Genomic DNA, 19896 nt, shown 5'->3' on the forward strand with positions numbered 1-19896 from the left:
AGTGTCCATTCTTGTGATCGCACAGAACAGTTGGTGTAGGTATGCAGGAAGGTCTGTGGGTGTTACAGACTCTGGAATGCCCTTAAGACGGATGTTGCATCGCCTGCTCCGATTCTCCATATCTTCCAACTTATCCAATAGTTCAGTAACGATCTGTTGTTGTTGGGATGTCTGCTGGACTACCATCTCAACATCTTCTATAATGTTGTCGTTGTTTTCCTCTAAAGAGTCAACCCTTCCACCCAGGTCTGACATATCTTTCTTGATATCATTAAGGCTCTCATTCATAGAAGTGTGCATGGCGTCCATCTTGGCCCACAATTTGTCGAAGCTGTTCGTGATATCTTGTTTAGAGACTAATAGATGAAGGTCAGCTCTTGTTAATGGTGTGTGGTCCTCTATAGTGTTAGGCTCAGATGTAGCCCCTTCCTCTGATGCCCTAGACTCAGAAGATAGTTCAGCTGTATTATCATTCTGTGTTTGTTTGAAGTAAGAGGTCACTGGAGTGTTTTTTCCTCCTCCCATTTTCTCTGACTTGTTCAATCTTTTGGACGTCATTTTGAAAATCTTGAATGGATTATCCTGTATGAGGTCAAAATTTTGGAAGATGTAGAAGTGTTATATTGCAGATTACTTCTAATTACTTAATTTACTTGGATTTAAATGATGTATTAAAAACAGATCAGTGTGATAATAGCCATATCCACTAGGTGTCAGTCTTGTATCAGAAATGAGAAGTTGCTGAGAAATCTGATTTCCATTATGTGAATAAACACCTGTAGACCCCTAAATGGTAGGCTTGTATGAGATTTGAAGAGGTGCTGATATGGGTGAATTTTCTGAATGTTGTCTCACTTATGACCGCTAGATGGCGGGTTGGAGCTAAATGTAAACCACCATGTTGAAAAAAAAACAGAAAGATTTCCTCAAAGTTTACTCTGTTCTGGAGCCAATTCAGGATCTAATAAAGTGATGGTGACCGTTCTGGGAATGGGATAATGAAAAATAAAGAATGTCCAGTTGTTGGAGGAGTTAGTGAGCTGGGCTATATCCCAATAATATGAGCATAAGTTGTAGCTGCCATGTGGAGAGTTTCTGTTTTTCAGGCCACTAAACCCCTCTATAGCGGATTTACAGCTTTGTTATGTAGGCTTAATAAAGGGATTACATCTTAGCCATTTTCCTTATGTGACCCTTTGTGGCTTAGTGGTTTTATAGTGCTTAAGGGCCGAGTCAAGGCCAGAGGTATGAGGGCCGTTTTTATAAACTTTGCGGTCTGCTGTGTGACATGCGGTTAATCCCTCTGATGTTTGTTAGGGCAATCTGTTTAGGCTGTGAGAGAAGCCGCCACCTGACACATACTCACGCTCCGGAGGTAAGAGAGCTGTAATACTTGGTCCGATGCTGCACTGTGTTGGCTTGACTGGGCTAGAGTTCAGTTACGCTGGTGCAGTTACATAGCTCCGTCGTTGAAAAAAAATGGCGGCTGCTACCGGACTTTTGCGCTCCGCGTCAGGAGCGAAGTTTAGGAGTATGGGGCGTAAGGGTGGTATCGTTCGGTGCACCGTATCTTCATGGTGGCGGCTATCACTTTTGTTGTCCTCTTTGGAGTAAATTCAGAGGGTGATGGCGATACTCCCCGGACTGAAGTGTCGAGCTCTAGGGAAGCACGTCCATCTTGGCTGCTGGCAAACTCCGCCCCCCTTACCATAATTTTTAGAGGTGAAACTGGGACCACCTGGTGCGGTGCCAGTGGGGGTGTGGTCAGGAGCGTGGTCAAGGGGGAGTGGCAATTACCGGTCCTTTTAAAGTAGTAGCTTTTATGTGTGTAATGTTTCGTGGATACTCTACCCTTCCTCAGTCAAACAAGTGAATCACACAGTTTAAATAGACCATAACATCACCCCCTAGTAAAAAAGGCACCATTACGTTGTCATGGCAAATAAATCATTAATCTAAATCTCAGATTCTACATAATGCTAAACATCAAGCATAATTATCAATTTCACAATTTAATATCTGCAGTGTAATATGTGTTTTATGTGTCTAATTAAGGAACAGAGCCAAATACTGATAAGGCATAAATACAACATTGCATGAAAGTAAAAAAGAAACACGTACCTGCTAAAGCTGTTTAAGAGGCTACGCTATACCATAATGCAGGAAGATTATAGCCAAAATGCTATCCTGCATGAAGTAAAGCAAGATCCAGGCCAAACATCCTGCCTGTCTGTACTTCCGAGTCATACCCATATGATTCCCCTAAAGGTGCATTACCGACAATGTCACCAGGGGCCGGGGGGGGGGGGAGAAGGTGTTAAATTCTTAGAAAAATAAACCAAGTAGTACTACAAAATTAAAAAAAACCTATGCTGCTCACTCAGCCTGTATTACTAAATGTAAACTTTGAAGGACACAAATGTTAAGTTAAGCAGGGCTGTATGTAACAAAGTACCAGCATCCAACTATGCTGGAGAGTCACAGTCCAGTCATTTTGAATAATGTGTCTGGGTTTCAGGTGGGCTGAAACCCGAACACATGATTTGAAACCTGGAGGTGGCAACCCTACTGGGACAGAATGAACAACTGGGTGGGACACTGGGACAGCGCCTCCAAACCGGGACAATCCCAGTAAAAGTGGGACTTCTGGTAAGCATATATATATATATATATATATATATATATATATATATATATATATATATATATATATACAAACAACAAATGTTGTGCAAAAGAGATTTTCAGGGACATTTCCAGGGACAAAAAAAATCCAGGGACATACAACAAAATCCAGGGACTGTCCCTGGAAATCAGGGACTGTTGGCAACTATGTTTGTGTTGTGTGTTTATTTATGATGTTTGCCTGTTGGACTTGCACCCAGGCTTGCCAGTGGTCACTGTCAGTGAGTGCTGGTGAGCACACAGAACTATGGCATGAGATATGCATGCACATAATGAATATAATGAATAAAAGAGAAGCAATTTAAGATGTTATAGGGGTACTAAACTCAAATGTTTTCTTTCATGATTCGAATAGAGCATGTAATTTTAAACAATTTTCTAATTTACTCCTATTATTCATTTTTCTTCGTTCTCTTGGTATCTTTATTTGAAAAAGCAGGAATGAAAGCTTTGGAGACGGCCCATTTTAGGTTCAGCACCTGGGTTGCACTGGCTGATTAGATGGCTAAATGTAGCCACCAATCAGCAAGCACTACCAAAAATGGGCCGTCTCCCAAGCTTTTATTCCTGCTTTTTCATATAAAGATACCAAAACAACAAAGAAAAATTGATAATAGGAGTAAATTAGAAAGTTGTTTACAAGTGCATGTTCTATCTGAATAATCAATGAAAGAAAAAAATGGGTTTATTATCCCTTAAAGAATATTTTTTTGCATATAAAAGGTTCAGTTAAATCTGCTTAAAACTGACATTAGCAGGCGGCAAAACCCTAAAGCTTTAACATAAGAATTTTCAATATTAAAAAAAAACACCTGTCTCCTGAAGTGGCAATTTTTGTGATTGAGTTATACAAAAAAAATGAAAAATACTTTAGTGCTGAGCAGTGATGTGCGGTGACTTCAGAGGCTGGTGAGGCAGTGGCTAGGAATCGGATACGCCTTCATTCTTTAGATATCCTTTGTTGAAGAAATAGCAATGTACATGGGCGAGCCAATCGCATGAGGTATCTATATGCAGCCACCAATCAGTATCTACTGAGCATATTTAGATATGATTTTCAACAAAGGATATCTGATTTTCTTCATTCTTTTGATATCCTTTGTTGAAAATCATATCTAAATATGCTCACTAGCTACTGAACATATTTAGATATGATGTTCAACAAAGGATATCTGATTTTCTTCATTCTTTTGATATCCTTTGTTGAAAATCATATCTAAATATGCTCAGTAGCTACTGAGCATATTTAGATACGATTTTCAACAAAGGATATCAAAAGAATGAAGAAAACCAGATATTAGATGTAAATTGGAAAGTTATTTAAAATTGCATGCTCTTTCTAAATCATGAAAGAAAACATAGAAAGAAAACATATGGGTTAATAAATTAAGAATAATCCTACATGCCAGCTTCGTCTAGAGTGGGTCTATCTACATCTTGTAAGCATCCAGTAAGGATGATCCTCCCAGAACTTTCAAGGAAGTGAGCATGTGGTATCATCGGTATGTGCACAAGTGACCGCAACACTGATGATGCAGATTTCACTCACAGCCTAAACTTGCAGACATGGAGAAAAATAATGTAGGTATCTTCCTCACAGCTAGAATCTCACTCAGCAAGATAGACAGCTCTCTAGCTAAAATTCTAGAAATATAGAATTCTTTAGAGACCCTCAGAATACTAACAAGACGTTTTAGATAAACTCGCCACATCAAAAAACTTTATTGTTTTTATTAGGCATGTGCAATTTGGCACTCAAAAAAGACTGCGGTCTGCAGCATTTGGCACTGTATATATCCTAGATTATACAAATATATCCAGAGCCAAAAAGAGACAAATGACACAGGGACATGAAGCACAAACATTTGCTTTAAAGGGACACTGAACCCAATTTTTTTCTTTCATGATTCAGATAGAGCATGCAATTTTAAACCACTTTCTAATTTATTCCTATTATCAATTTTTTTTCGTTCTCTTGCTATCTTTATTTTAAAAAGAAGACATCTAAGCTTTTTTTTTATTCAGAACTCTGGACAGCAATTTTTTATTGGAGGATGAGTTTATCCACCAATCAGCAAGAACAACCCAGGTTGTTCACCAAAAATGGGCCGGCATCTAAACTTACTTTCTTGCATTTCAAATAAAGATACCAAGAGAATGAAGAAAATTTGATAATAGGAGTAAATTAGAAAGTTGCTTAAAATGTCATGCTCTATCTGAATCACGAAAGAATTTTTTTGGGTACAGTGTCTCTTTAATGATTCAGATAGAACATACAATTTGAAAGAAATATCCATTTTACTTATATTATCAAATTGACTTCAATCACTTATTATCCTTTGATGAAGGAGCAGCAAAGACTACTGGGAGTTATCTTAAAGCCAAAGAAAAGATGCATATGAGTACAGCCACCAATCAGCAGTTTCTGAGCCTACATAGGTTTACTTTTCAACAAATATTCAAAGAGAACCAGATTAAATAACTGTAATAAACAGATTAGATAACTGTAATAAACAGATTAAATAACTGTGATACATTGGAAAGTAATTTAAATGACATGCTCTTATCTAAATCATAAGAAAATAAAAAATGGGTTTCATGTCCCTTTATGTGTTGAAGCATGAAACCAGTAACATACAAGGGAGCATTATCATCTTGCACACATAGGTGCTGTATCAGACACCATCAGGCCCATTTATCAAGCTCCGTACAGAGCTTGAAGGGCCGTGTTTCTGGCGAGTCTTCAGACTCGCCAGAAACACAACTTATGAAGCAGCGGTCACAAAGACCGCTGCTCCATAACCCTGTCCGCCTGCTCTGAGCAGGCGGACAGGAATCACCGGAAATCAACCCGATCGAATACGATCGGGTTGATTGACACCTCCCTGCTGGCGGCCGATTGGCCGCGAGTCAGCAGGGGGCGGCGTTGCACCAGCAGCTCTTGTGAGCTGCTGGTGCAATGTTAAATGCGGAGAGCGTATTGCTCTCCGCATTTAGCGAGGTCTTGCGGACCTGATCCGCAGTGTCGGATCAGGTCCGCAAGCCCTTTGATAAATGGGCCTGCATCAGTCAATTGTGCAAACCATGATGCAGTGAAACAAAGTTAATTGAATTGTAAAACTGAGTAAATTGTCACCAATGGCTTCCAATTAGTAGCACTAAATCACACACATGTAAATGAGTGACTGTATCTGACTAATGTCATTAATGAGACACCTAATGACCCCACTGCAGCCACATACATGACAGATCACCTACTCAGCTACTGCCTGTCATACATACACACGATTACATAGTGTGTGGTTAGACACAATAATGATCCACACTGCATACATGTCTCGATGACATTAACTACACCCATTTCAGCGATCTGATCTACAGAACAGAATTTATATATCATGCCCACGTCCTCTTTGTGAGGTTTGCCTGAGGGAGAAGTTTCCTCTTTCCTGTCTGACCTCTCCCTTATCACATGCCGTGAATCAAGCAATACCAAAGATTCCGAGTATTGAATGTAAACACAAGCAACAATATAGACATATTTCTATATTGCACACAATACATCATTGACAGTCACACGGAACCACCGCTAGGAGTGTAATTGTGGACAGTATATTTAACAACTAAGAAGTGAATATTTTGTTTTTCATGTATCTATTAAAATCATAATTACAATTTCCAACCAATGCTGCTGTATGTACTGAGTTTAGGGTTGCCACCTGTCCCTTAAAATACAGAACACTTATAAGTTACACATGCTGCAGGGTGTGCAGGGAGGAATATGAATAGTGCTGTCCAGAAACACAATACATGTTACACCCTGCACACCCGCAGCATGTGTAACTCATAAGGGCCCAGGAAAACATGTCTGAGGTTGCAACCCTAACTGAGTTCCAAATAAGGAAATATAAAAAAGTAACACATTTTAAAATACCATCATTTTGCTGCAACTAAGAAATACAATGTAATGCAGTTTATAGGTATAATACATCACATTGTCTTAAAGGGATATGAAACCCAATCTTTTTCTTTCATGATTGAGAGAGCAGCACTATTAACCTCTTAAGGACATATGACAGATTTTTTCCGTCATAAAACAATTGAGCAAACTGAAAGCTGTGTCCTTAAAGGGTTAAGCAACTTTCCAATTTACTCCTATTATGTTTTCTTCATTCTCTTGGTATCTTTATTTGAAAAGGCAGGAATGTAAGCTTAGGAGCCAGTCCATTTTTGGTTCAGAACCTGGGTAGCACTTGCTGATTGGTGGCTAACTGTAGCAAGCGCTACCAGATGTCTGGAGCACTATATGGCAGCAGTTTTGTTATCCATTTGCAAGAGCACTAGAGGGCAGCACTATTTCCTGCCCTTCGGTGCTGCAGACACCTACCTACGTATCTCTTGAACAAAGAATACCATAGGAACAAAGCAAATTTGATAACAGAAGTGAATTGGAAACGGGTTTTTTTAACATTCTATGTTGTGTCTGAATCACAAAAGAACATTTTTGGATTTCCTATGTCCTTTAACTTCAGAAGAGTGAAAAGGTGAGTTGGCACTGCCAGATAAATCATTCCATATGCATGAAACCACAGACTAGAAGTTTTAAAGGGACATTAAACACTTTGAGATGGTAAAATAAAATGATAAATTGTATATAATAAAACAACTCTGCAATATACTTTATTTATTTATTTTGTCCTCTTTGCCTGTAATTCCATTCTGAAATTGTGAGCTTTTCAGTTCCTGTTAGAAATGGAAGTGCAGAACACTGTTAAATCCAGCACAACCATTGGCTGCACACTCTAATGACCTATGTATAACTGTCTCTAATTGGCCACAGCAGAGAAGGTAACACAAGTTACAACATGGCAGCTCCCAGTGTTTTATAAACACTAAAACTTTACACTTATTTGTCACTTTTTAAACAACTAATGAATCTTTATATAATACATCTACATGTTAGTCATGGACTAATCTTTTCTTTGAATGCATCATTCTATCTAGCATTTATTTAGTGTTTAATGTTCCTTTAATAAAGGATTTTACATGACAATGTGTAAAAATAGCAAGAGCACTGTAAAACAATGATATTTTTTTATTACTTATTCTTTGATCCCCTTGTTTATTTCCTCATAGACACTTGGATTAACTCATGCGTACCTGAGATAAAGACGACTGTTCCTCCCATTAAAGAGGAGCAAACATTTTCCTCTGCGCCATCCTTATCCTCTGTATCAATACAATCCTACAACAAGACACAACAAACAGAATCACAAACCTCATCTGCAGCGCTGCGGGCTTCACAGACAACGTCTAAAAATAAGGAATCTGCAACGTTTCTCTCCCGACTGATAACAATAACTACTTTGAGCACGGAAATGACCACAGTTGTATTTACAAATGAACCCCCAGAAATAACAGGAAACCAAGCAAAACTAAAGAATAATCCAGTTACATTTGGAGGTAAATCAAATATTGTAATAGTTGAAACGCGTAATAGCTGTGCAACAGAGAATCTACTGATGCATCAATACCAGGTTTAACAAACTATATACGGACAGATTGCTAATATGCAGGTAATATGGAGCATTAAAGGGACACTAAACACAATATTTTTTTATTTCATGATTCAGATAGAGCATGCGATTTTAAGCAACTTTCTAATTTACTCCTATTATCAATTTTTCTTCATTGTCTTGGTATCTTTTTTTGAAAAAGCACAAATCTAAGCTTAGTAGCCGGACCATTTTTGGTTCAGAACCCTGCATAGCACTTGCTAATTGGTGGATACATTTAGCCACCAATCAGCAAGCCCAGGTGCTGAACCAAAAATGGTCCGGCTGATAGCAAGAGAAAAAAGAAAAATGGAAAATAGGAATAAATTAGATAGTTGCTTAAAATTGCTGCTCTATCTGAATCATTAAAGAAAACAAATTGGGTTTAGTGTCCCTTTAACATTGTTAGGGTGCATATTGCTTGTGTTTTTTTACTGGTATTACAAGTGCATGGTTAATATATATATTGAGTGTGGTAAAATAATGCATGCTACAATATTTATGTTAGATAGCCCATGTGACTTCTTTCCCTATGATGATCAATTTCTGTGATGGCTCACACTAAAATATATGTTCTGATAGCGCTCAAGCAAGTTAATAGAGCGCAACAATTTCACTCAATACGTGGATTTATAGCTTAACCCCTTAGTGACCAGGCCATTTTCCTCTTACTCATTTACTGTACCCACACATATTATATACCGTTTTTCTTGCCATTAAATGGACTTTCTAAAGATACCATTATTTTCATCATATCTTATAATTTACTATAAAAAAAAAAAAAATATGATGAAAAAATTACACAACTACAACCACCAAAAAAACTCCCATGCTAAATAGTTTGTAAATGTTGTCCTGACTTTAGAAATACCCAATGTTTACATGTTCTTTGCTTTTTTTGCAAGTTATAGGGCAATAAATACAAGTTTCACTTTGCTATTTCCAAACCAATTTTTTTTTTCAAAATTAGCAATAGTTACATTGTAACACTGATATCTGTCAGGAATCCCTTAATATCCCTTGACAAGTATAGATATTTTTTAGTAGACAACCCAAAGTATTGATCTAGGCCCATTTTGGTATATTTAAAGGGACACTGAGCCCAAATTTTTTTCTTTTGTGATTCAGATAGAGCATGCAATTTTAAGCAACTTTCTAATTTACTCCTATTATCAATTTTTCTCCGTTCTCTTGCTATTTTTATTTGAAAAAGAAGGCATCTAAGCTAAGGAGCCAGCCAATTTTTGGTTCAGTACCACGGACAGCACTTGTTTATTGGTGCTGTCCAATCAGCAAGGACAACTCAGGTTGTTCACCAAAAAATGGGCCAGCATTTAAACATACATTCTTGCTTTTTAAATAAAGATACCAAGAGAATGAAGAAAATTTGTTAATAGGAGTAAATTAGAAAGTTGTTTAAAATTGCATGCTCTATCTGAATAAAAAAAGAAAAAAATTGGGTTCAGTGTCCCTTTAATGCCACCATTTCACCGCCAAATGCGATGAAATAAAAAAAAAAATCGTTAACTTTTTCCCAAACTTTAGGTTTCTCACTGAAATTAATTACAAAGAGCTTGTGCAATTATGGCACAAATTGTTATAAATGCTTCTCTGGGATCCCCTTTGCTCAGAAATAGCAGACATATATGACTTTGGCATTATTATTTTTTTGGCCATTAGAAGGCTGCTAAATGCCGCTGTGCACCACACTTGTATTATGCCCAGCAGTGAAGGGGTTAATAAGGTAACTTGTAGGGTTAATTTCAGCTTTAGTGTAGAGATCAGCATCCCACTCCCTGATCCCTCCCTGACCCCTCTCAAACAGCTCTCTTCCCTCCACCACCTCACAATTGTCACTGCCATCTTAAGTACTGACAGAAAGTCTGCCAGTACTAAAATAAAAGGCTTTTTTATATATTTTTTTATATATATATATATATATATATATATATACTATGCGGTGTTGGATCCCCCCTTAGCCCCCAAACGCCCTGATACCCCCCAAACAGTTCTCTAACCCTCCTCCCTCTACCTAGTTGCCACCATCTTGGGTACCCAGTTTGCTAAAAAAAAAAAAAATCTAAAAAAAAATGAATAAAAAAACTATTTTTCTGTAGTGTAGCTGCCCCCCCTCAATACCCTCCCCCCTCCCCCTCCCAGATCCCTTTCCTAACATTTATTCCCCCCTCCCTCCTTCCCATACATAGGACTTAATGTAGCGCACGTGCGTACTCCCGCCAACTTGCGTGCACTGCAGGAACAGGGTCCAGAACTTCACCAGCGATGGGCCGCCCACCCGCCTCCCTCGTCACCCTACCACAGCACCAATGATCGGCACCATCGCTGGCCGATGCAGAGAGGGCCACAGAGTGGCTCTCTCTGCATCGGTTTGCTTAAAAAAGGGGATTGCAGGATGCCTCAATATCGAGGCATCACTGCAATACTCTGAAAGCGGCTGGAAGAGATCACGATCACTACCAGCGCTTGAAAACCCTGAGGACGTGCAGGGTACGTCCTTGGGCATTAATGACGGTTTTTGTAGGACGTACCCTGCACATCCTTGGTCGTTAAGGGGTTAAAGGTACACAAAACCCAAATTTTTTCTTTCATGATTCAGACAGAGCACAGAAATTTAAACAGCTTTCCAATGTACTTCTTTTATCTCATTTGCTTTGATCTCTTGGTATCCTTTGTTGAAAAGCATATCAAGATAGGTTCAGAAGCTGGGAGCTAGCTGCTGATTGGTGGATGAACATATATGCCTTTTGTGATTGGCTTACCAATGTGCTAAGCTAGTTCTTCTAGTTCTGCTGCTTTTTCAAGAAAGGATTTCAAAAGAATGAAGTAAAATTGATAATAGAAGTAAATTGGAAAATTGTTTACACATGTATGCTCAATCTGAGTCATAAAACCCTAAATTTTTCTTTTTTGATTCGGATAGAGCATGTGATTTTTAGCAACTTTTCAATTTACTTCTGTTATCAAATTTACATCATTTTCTTGGTATCCTTTGTTGAAGGAGCAGCTCTGCACTACTGGGAGCTAGCTAAAAACATCAGTTATCCAATGACAAGAGTCATATATGTGCTGCCACCAATCAGTAGCAAGCTCTCAGCTTCTAAGCCTACCTAGGTATGATTTTCAACAAAGGATACCAAGAGAATGAAGCAAATTAAAAATAGAAGTAAATTGGAAAGAAAGAAAAAAAAATGTGGTTTCATGTCCCTTTAACTACATGCATCATGAGCAGAACTCGTATTTGCTTTTTGCTGAAGCATATTGCCAACATACACTCAGCAATGTCTTAAATGATTTCTAAGTCTAGATCAGTGGTTTTCAAACCTGTCCCCAGGCCTCCCTAGCAGGCCAAATTTTAAGGATATCTGAACTGGATCACAGATGAAATAATCAGCTGATTTGTAAACATGGTTATTTTACCATGGTACCAAGGTAAGCCTGAAAACCTGGCCTGTTGGGGGGGGCCTGAGTACAGGTTTAAAAACAAGTGATCTAGACAGACAGCTTGCATCTGAGGAGACATTGTCATATTACCTCACCTGCCAACCAGACTAATGACCAGACTTTACCAAGACCAGCGTTTGCACTCATGGAGCAATGGTTTTGTGATGCAGCTGTGATATCAAATACCCAGGGGTCAAGTCCTACAAAAAAAACTCAACAAGACTTCCACCCTCGCTCACAATTAATACATATATATATATATATATATATATATATATATATATATATATATATATATATATATATATATATATGGTGGCCCTCGGTTTACAACAGTTCAATTTACACCGTTTCAGAATAACAACCTTTTTTTCCAGTCATGTGACTGCTATTGAAAAGCATTGAGAAGCAGTGCATTTATTAAAATAGCCAGCAGGTGGAGCTGTCCACGTGTGTTGCAGCAAAGCCAAGCAAGTTGAAATGAATCAGTTTAACCAGATCTGAGCTATCGAGCAGATTTCAAAGGAACAACATCTTCCTGTCTATAAATCAGTCCAGATTGGAATGCATAGAAAGAACTGTTTGCAGAAAAATGCAAGTGAAGTCTGTGTTGTGTGAATATTTTATTAGGTTTATAATGCTGTTTAGCAAATGTTTCTGTTCATTTAACTTAGTTTAATTATATATTCTGTGTTGTGTGATTATTTTATTAGGTTTATAATGCTGTTTAGCATTTAAAGTCTTCATTTCAAAGCTTTAAAAATAATGTATTAGGTGTTACTTACGACAATTTTGAGAGGGGCCTGGAACCCATCTCCCTCACTTCCCATTGACACATTATAAACTGTGTTTCAATTTACAACGGTTTCGATTTACAACCATTCCTTCTGGAACCTAACCCCGGTGTAAACTGAGGGCTACCTGTGTGTGTATATATATATATATATATATATATATATATATATATATATATATATATATATATATACATACATACAGTTGTGCTCATAAGTTTACATGCCCTGGCAGCATTTATGATTTCTTGGCCATTTTTCAGAGAATATGAATGATAACACAAAAACTTTTCTTTCACTCATGGTCAGTGTTTGGCTGAAGCCATTTAATATCAATTAATACGCCAAACAGCACAGAGACAAGCCTCAAACCTTCTGGCACAAAGTCATTTGGAGTGATGAAAGGTACACCATTCCTACTGTGAAACACGAAGGCGGATCGCTGATGTTTTGGGGATGTGTGAGCTACAAAGGCTCAGGAAATTTGGCTAGAATTGATGGCGAGATGAATGCAGTATGTTATCAAACAAAAACCCTCAGTTTCCACTCCTTGATTAGAGTTTGAACACTGCTGATTTGTATTCTCAATTCCTTTGTATATATTTTTTTATATCCCTTTCCTCTTTTATACAGTTCAACTACCTTTTCCCGCAGATCCTTTGACAATTCTTTTGCTTTCCCCATGACTCAGAATCCAGAAACGTCAGTTCAGCACTGGATGAAAGATACAAGGGTCTGTCAGGAGTCCAGAAACTCATTGACCTTTTATACACACACACTAATTACAAGCAAACAGATCACAGGTGAGGATGGTTACCTTTAATAGCCATTCAAACCCCTTTGTGTCAACTTGTGTGCAGGTTATCAGGCCAAAATCACCAGGGTATGTAAACTTTTGATCAGGGTCATGTGGGTAGTTTCTGTTGTCATTATGATTTAAAAAGAGTAAACACAGTTGATTGATAATAAATTACTTCAGCCAAACACTAACCATGAGTGAAAGAAAAGTTTTTGTGCTATCATTCATATTCTCTGAAAAATGGCCAAGAAATCATAAATTCTGCCAGGGTATGTAAACTTATGAGCACAACTGTATATATATATATATATATATATATATATATATATATATATATATATATATATATATATATATATATATATATATACACACACTTTATTTATATGTATATAATCTGTACACTTTGGTTAATGAAAGCAAATTAAATCCAATGAAGGGTTAAATGGTTGCCTTTGGGCCTGATAATCCTCCTCTGTCACAGAGTCTCACCCATTTAAGGTGCAATAGTCCTATTTCTGCTGAGGGGATCTATATAACCCAAGAGCAAGCCACACAGAAATGTAAGAACCAGGTGTAATTAAAGATAATATTCATAACAGGGGTGATAACACAGCAGGACCACAGACAGTCTTACATTTAGTGTATTGTAGGAAGTATTACTGCCCATTACTAGAGGATCTCACTATCCCTCTAACCAGACTGCACTCCAGCTCCTCCCACCACCAGCAGCAGCAGTCTTTATTGAAATGTTTCTGTTCTCTGTCCTTAGGGAACTTAATTCCTCCTGCAAAATAGTGTAGGAACTCCGTTCCCACGCGTTCCCGCTTGACTTGACCCCTGCAAATACCTGTCGCATTCAAACAAGTTCAGGAATTAACAACAGGCACAAATAATCAATTTTTATAAAACATTTATTTTCTGGCTAAGCTGGCAACTCCATCTTTACTTGCTAAACCTTCTGCAATACATTTCCCTCTGGGAGAGAACCATGACAGCACACTTGGCAGACAAAAAGATTTCCATTTGTTTTGGAAATATCAACATCAATACTAATCTGTGCTAACATACTTCCTTAATTGATCTTGATTTCTAGAAGCGTTTTAAAGACATAATAGTGATCTTTAATCTTAAAGAGACAGTAAAGTCAAAATTAAACTTTCATGACTCAGAGCAGAAATTTTAAACAACTTTCCAATTTACTTCTATTATCTTGTTTGTGTCTTTCTCTTGGTATCCTTTTTTGAAAAGCATACCTAGGTAGGCTCAGGAGCAGCAAAGTAGAACAGAGAAATAGGTGCTGATTGGTGGATGAATATATACTGTATGTCTCTTGTCATTGGTTTACCCAGTGTGTTCAGCTAACTTCCAGTAGTGCATTGCTGCATCTTCTGTGCTTTACTTCAATTTTCCGGCCCCTGTATCATGTGACAGCCATCAGCCATTCACAGACTTAGAGGCATATACACTATAAACTCTTGCACATGCTCAGTAGTAGCTGGTGACTCAGAAAGTGTGCATAGAAAAAGACTATGCTGGAGCAGACCTTGTTCAGAGCATTGGTTTATGACTGGTTATCTCTTCAATAAATCCCTTTTTAAAGAAATATTACATTTGATTAATTTCCATGATATTTTTTTTAACAATATTTCATAGAGCTTTATATTCTCCCCCCAAAATTATAACAGGCTGCACTTTATTTTTCAGATAAAGATTTAAAGGGATATAATGATCCATTTTAAATGCAAAGTAGTGAACTTGAAAGATTTTTGCAATGCACTTTTATGTGCAGAAAAATATTCTGAGAAAGTGTATCACACTGACTGTGCATGTGGCTTCCAGTGATGTGCAGTCACTAGAGGCAGGTGAGGCAGAGCTTCACCTCTCATATGGGCAAAAATATATATTTTTTATTTCACAGCTACATGTTGTGCAATGGAGAGGCACAAGCAGGTCTGCCCACCTTTACACAACATGCTGCGCCACCTACTGGATGAAAGTGGTTAAGATCATTGCTTGGCCCATAACTGCTTATTTGAGGCAGTCCTATTTGGGCTGACCCAATCCAGTGAGAGGCATTAGTAAGTGGAGCTTAGGGTTGGGGCTGGATGTTAAATGATATAAAACAAAACAAAAACGGAAAAAAACAACTTTCATTTATTTTGTTGCTGTCCTGTGAAGCTGCCAGCTTTGCTAAAGTGAAAAAGATAGTTCTGTACTACCTCTCCAAGTGCAGTGGAATGTGCCACTGTCACTTCCTTACAGAGCAGCCAGGAAGAGATGCAGTGAGCAGTGTTTTAGCCACATTTTATTAAAGTAAGTTCTGCAACCCTACGCCTAGATTTAGAGTTCTGCGTTAGCCGTCAAAACCAGCGTATAGGGCTTCTAACGCTGGTTTTTACCGCCCGCTGGTGTTTAGAGTTCACTTACCGACACTCAAAATTTTCCGAACGACAGCTCAGACCCAGGAGTTAACATCTACCGACAAAATAAACATCCACGAATCACAAAACAAATATTCCACAAAGTACACTTACACTCATACAAACACTACACTATATTTATTTTTCATATGTTTTTTTTTTTCATCAAAATAGAAAGGATCAAATTTGCGAGAAAAACAACACAAATCCATTTTGCCATTGACTTACATTGACAGACAGGAAAAGATACTCATATAGCTACATCTAACTAATAATTTTATCACACACATACACTCATTGATGCATACAAACAATATACACCACATTACATACACAAAGAAGTTATTTATTACGAAATGAACACGATTTAGCTACTTTTTCACACAAGACCATGACGTCACTCACTTTACGCTCAAAACCAGTCTTGGATTTTATTTACACACACATTTTGAGCCTCCATTGACTTTTATGGGGAAGACGTGCTCGTGCACGCGACAGACAGATTTCCCTAACGCACGCAAAGAGCGTAGACAAAAAAACTCTTAATACCAGTGTAAAAAACTCTGTGCGTTAGAAATAAACCACGCGTAGCTAACGCACCCCCTCTAACACAAAACTCTAAATCTAGGCGTTAGATTTTGCTGAAAAGGATTCTGTTAGTGAAAATTATAATTTAATGAATGTGGTTTAGTGTTTTTTGTTTTTTTACTCTTTACAGCAGTTTAAGGATCGTTTTTGTATTTTGTTTTGTGTCAAAGTTTACACCCACCCACTACCTTAGCAACTTGCCTCTGTACTTCACACTAATTTATAGTCTCACTTTCTGAACTCTCTGTAGCTCTGCTGTTTTATTACTTAAAAATGGAGTGGTCCCTCTCTTCCCCCGCCCCCTTGTGTGTGTGTGTCTCTCTCTATCTATCCATCTCTCTCCTTATGTGTCGTTCACCCCCATGTTCTCTTTCTCTCTCTGTCTCTCTTCCTCCCCCTCATACTCTCTCATCCCTTATGTGTCTCTCTAATACTCTGTGTGTGATTGTGTCTCTCTCTCTTTCTCTAACCCTCTGTGTGTGATTATTTCTCTCTCTTTTTCTCTAACCCTCTGTGTGTGATTGTGTCTCTCTCTCTTTCTCTAACCCTCTGTGGTGTGATTGTCTCTCTCTCTCTCTTTCTCTCTCTCTCTAACCATCTGTGTGTGATTGTGTCTCTCTCTCTCTCTTACTCTCTCTCTCTAACCCTCTGTGTGTGATTGTGTCTCTCTCTTTCTCTCTCTCTCTAACCTTCTGTGTGTCATTGTGTCTCTCTTTCTCTCTCTCTCTCGCTCTCTCTAACCCTCTGTGTGTGATTGTGTCTCTCTCTCTTTCTCTCTATCTCTCTAACCCTCTGTGTGTGATTGTCTCTCTCTCTCTTTCTCTCTCTCTGTCTCTAACCCTCTGTATGTGATTGTCTCTCTCTCTTTCTCTCTCTCTAACCCTCTGTGTATGATTGTCTCTCTCTCTTTCTCTCTCTCTAACCCTCTGTGTGTGATTGTGTCTCTCTCTCTCTTTCTCTCTCTCTCTCTAACCCTCTGTGTATGATTGTGTGTCTCTCTATTTCTCTCTCTCTAACCCTCTGTGTCTGATTGTGTCTCTCTTTCTCTCTCTCTCTCTCTCTCTAACCATCTGTGTGTGATTGTGTCTCTCTTTCTCTCTCTCTCTCTCTAACCCTCTGTGTGTGATTGTGTCTCTCTCTCTCTTTCTCTCTCTCTCTCTCTCTCTCTAACCCTATGTGTGTGATTGTGTCTCTCTCTCTTTCTCTCTAACCCTCTGTGTCTCTCTCCCCCGTCTCTCTCTCTCTCTCTCTCTCTCTGGTAGTGCCATCTGATGGTGTGGCTTTATTTAAAGGGGTGGGGTCAAGCGCCCACCATCTTTAAATTTCACCAGCCGCCACTGGATCAAGACATTTTTATATTTACTGAATAATGAAAGAATCTATAAGCATAATTTGCAGCATTAAATTAAAAAGTATATTTTAAACATATTTTAATGGGCCTGGATTTCTAGATCTCATAATCAAAGCAAGCATTTTGTTATCTGGCAAGAGTTTCTGTTACAATCCTTTAGACTAAAATCAGATGTTTACAAAGTTGACCAGTATTCCAAGACACCATTTAAAGGGACATGAAAGCCACATGTTTTCTTCCATGATTTAGAAAGGAGCATGCAATTTTAAATAACTTTCCAATTTACATCTAATATCTAATTTTCTTCATTCTTTTGATATCCTTTGTTGAAAATCATATCTAAATATGCTCAGTAGCTGCTGATTGGTGGCTGCACATAGATACCTCATGTGATTGGCTCACCCATGTGCATTGCTATTTCTTCAACAAAGAATGAAGGCATATCCTAGCCACTGCCTCACCAGCCTCTGATGTCACTGCACGTCACTGGTGGCTTCTCTAACATATTTAGATAAGTTATGTTCATGCACATCTGACAAGTGTGTACCTCAACTACAAGTATCCCAAGCACTGCACTAGTATCAAAAGCAAGTGCACATGACTTACCTGAGTATAGATAGATCAGTACAGGAACTCATTTTCATCTGCCCTCTGCAGCGGCAGTTCAAGCAAACATTTAATGTGTGTATGGGGGGGGGCAGGGCACTAACATATGGGCACAGTCAGCATGTGTGTGGGATATTTTGTCCTCCTCAACAGGGGTGCAACCTTTAGGGTGGTTTTGCTCCCATGTAGAACTACCACTGGTCCTCTAACTGGATGCACCAAAGGAGACCAGGTATACATGCTCAGTTGGGTTTTCAAAGGGTGAATCCATGGAGTGCTCAAAAACAGTAAAACCCTGAAAAATAGTTAAAAAAGATAGCTTTAAAATGTATTGTATTGCAGATCATTTGCTGCTAAGTGCTTAATGGACAATATATAGTATGAAATGAATATATGAGAACTAATTTAATGTCCTGTTTGGCAAAGGCAGTTTTATCTACAGAATATTAAAGTTTGAAGGTTATAATACTAAAATGTGGTTACATACAAGCAGATGTGGAGTCATCACAATTTACCAGAATTGTTTCAAATATGAATTATTATTTTTTTTACTCTCAACAATTAATTAAAATAAAAATAACAAAATAGTTTTAGAACAGTGACTTTTCTCTCATTTGCTAAAATAAATTAATTAAACATATTAGTGTTTTAAATGAACGATTATGAGGTTATGATCTAATAAAATTATTTTTACTAGTAATTGTATATGCATGACCCTAGATTTATTTTGTTCAGCTTGCTTTGTTAATTTCTATTTATCAAGTTTAGCACTAAATAATCAGACCTTTCTATTTGTAGGTTTGCCAGCGGCCCTGCTGGCATTAGCGCTGATATTTTTTGTAGCTTCTGTCGTCCTGGCAATTTGCTACGTAAAAAAGTAAGTTTATTTTTTTGCATGCAAGTCTCTCCTTTCTGTTATATCTTGGAAGAACTTAAAGAGTGGCTGATAGCTCATAACTGATTTATCTGGAAGCAGTACTGCTTGTGACGGGGACCTACATATCCCTGCTTATGGTGAACTCCTGATTTGAGTGAATTAAAGGAATAATTTAGTCAAAATTAAACTTTCATGATTTGGATAGAGCAGGCAATTTTAAGCAAGAATGTAAGCATAGGAGGCAACCCATTTTTGGCTCCGCACCTGGGTAGCGCTTGCTGATTGGTGTATAAATGTAGCAACCAATCAGCAAGTGTTACCCAGGTTCTGAACCAAAAATGGGCCAACTCCTAACCTTACAATCAAATCAAGATAGCAAGAGAACAGAGAAAAAATTGATATTAGGAGTAAATTATAAAGTTGCTTAAAATTGCATACTCAATCTGAATCATGAAAGTTTAATTTTGACTAGACTATCTCTTTAACGTTTCACACAAAGAAAAATGAAAGTCAAATTTATATATAAAGATTATAGTCATACAATAAAAAATATCTCCAAATAAAATAATTATATAAAAAAATTCTTGCACTATTAAAAGCCAGACACTGCATAATTCCTCAGAGGTGTGGCTATGAAACACGTAGTACTGTATGTGCAGTATCTGGTCAGACTGCTTTGCACTTTCAAAAACACTGCTGCAGATTGCTTTTTAATAGTATATTTGTTATAAAATTTTGTGTTTGTCAATTCTAGGC

At 37.9% G+C, this 19896-nt stretch overlaps 1 protein-coding gene across 2 annotated transcripts in view; it reads left to right on the forward strand.

Moving 5' to 3' along the window:
- The window catches only part of LYVE1 (lymphatic vessel endothelial hyaluronan receptor 1), a 39273-nt gene that overhangs the window by 12260 nt on the left and 7117 nt on the right, over window positions 1-19896 (forward strand). The window contains exons 4-5 of one of the 2 annotated variants that reach the window (XM_053688934.1): window positions 7822-8148; window positions 19062-19140. In XM_053688934.1, coding sequence (XP_053544909.1) covers window positions 7822-8148; window positions 19062-19140 — 406 coding nt within the window. The remainder of the gene's footprint in view (window positions 1-7821; window positions 8149-19061; window positions 19141-19896) is intronic. The other variant, XM_053688935.1, reaches the window with a different exon arrangement.

The sequence above is a fragment of the Bombina bombina genome, chromosome 7 (assembly GCF_027579735.1).
Source record: "Bombina bombina isolate aBomBom1 chromosome 7, aBomBom1.pri, whole genome shotgun sequence".
NCBI classification, from domain to species: Eukaryota; Metazoa; Chordata; class Amphibia; order Anura; family Bombinatoridae; genus Bombina; species Bombina bombina.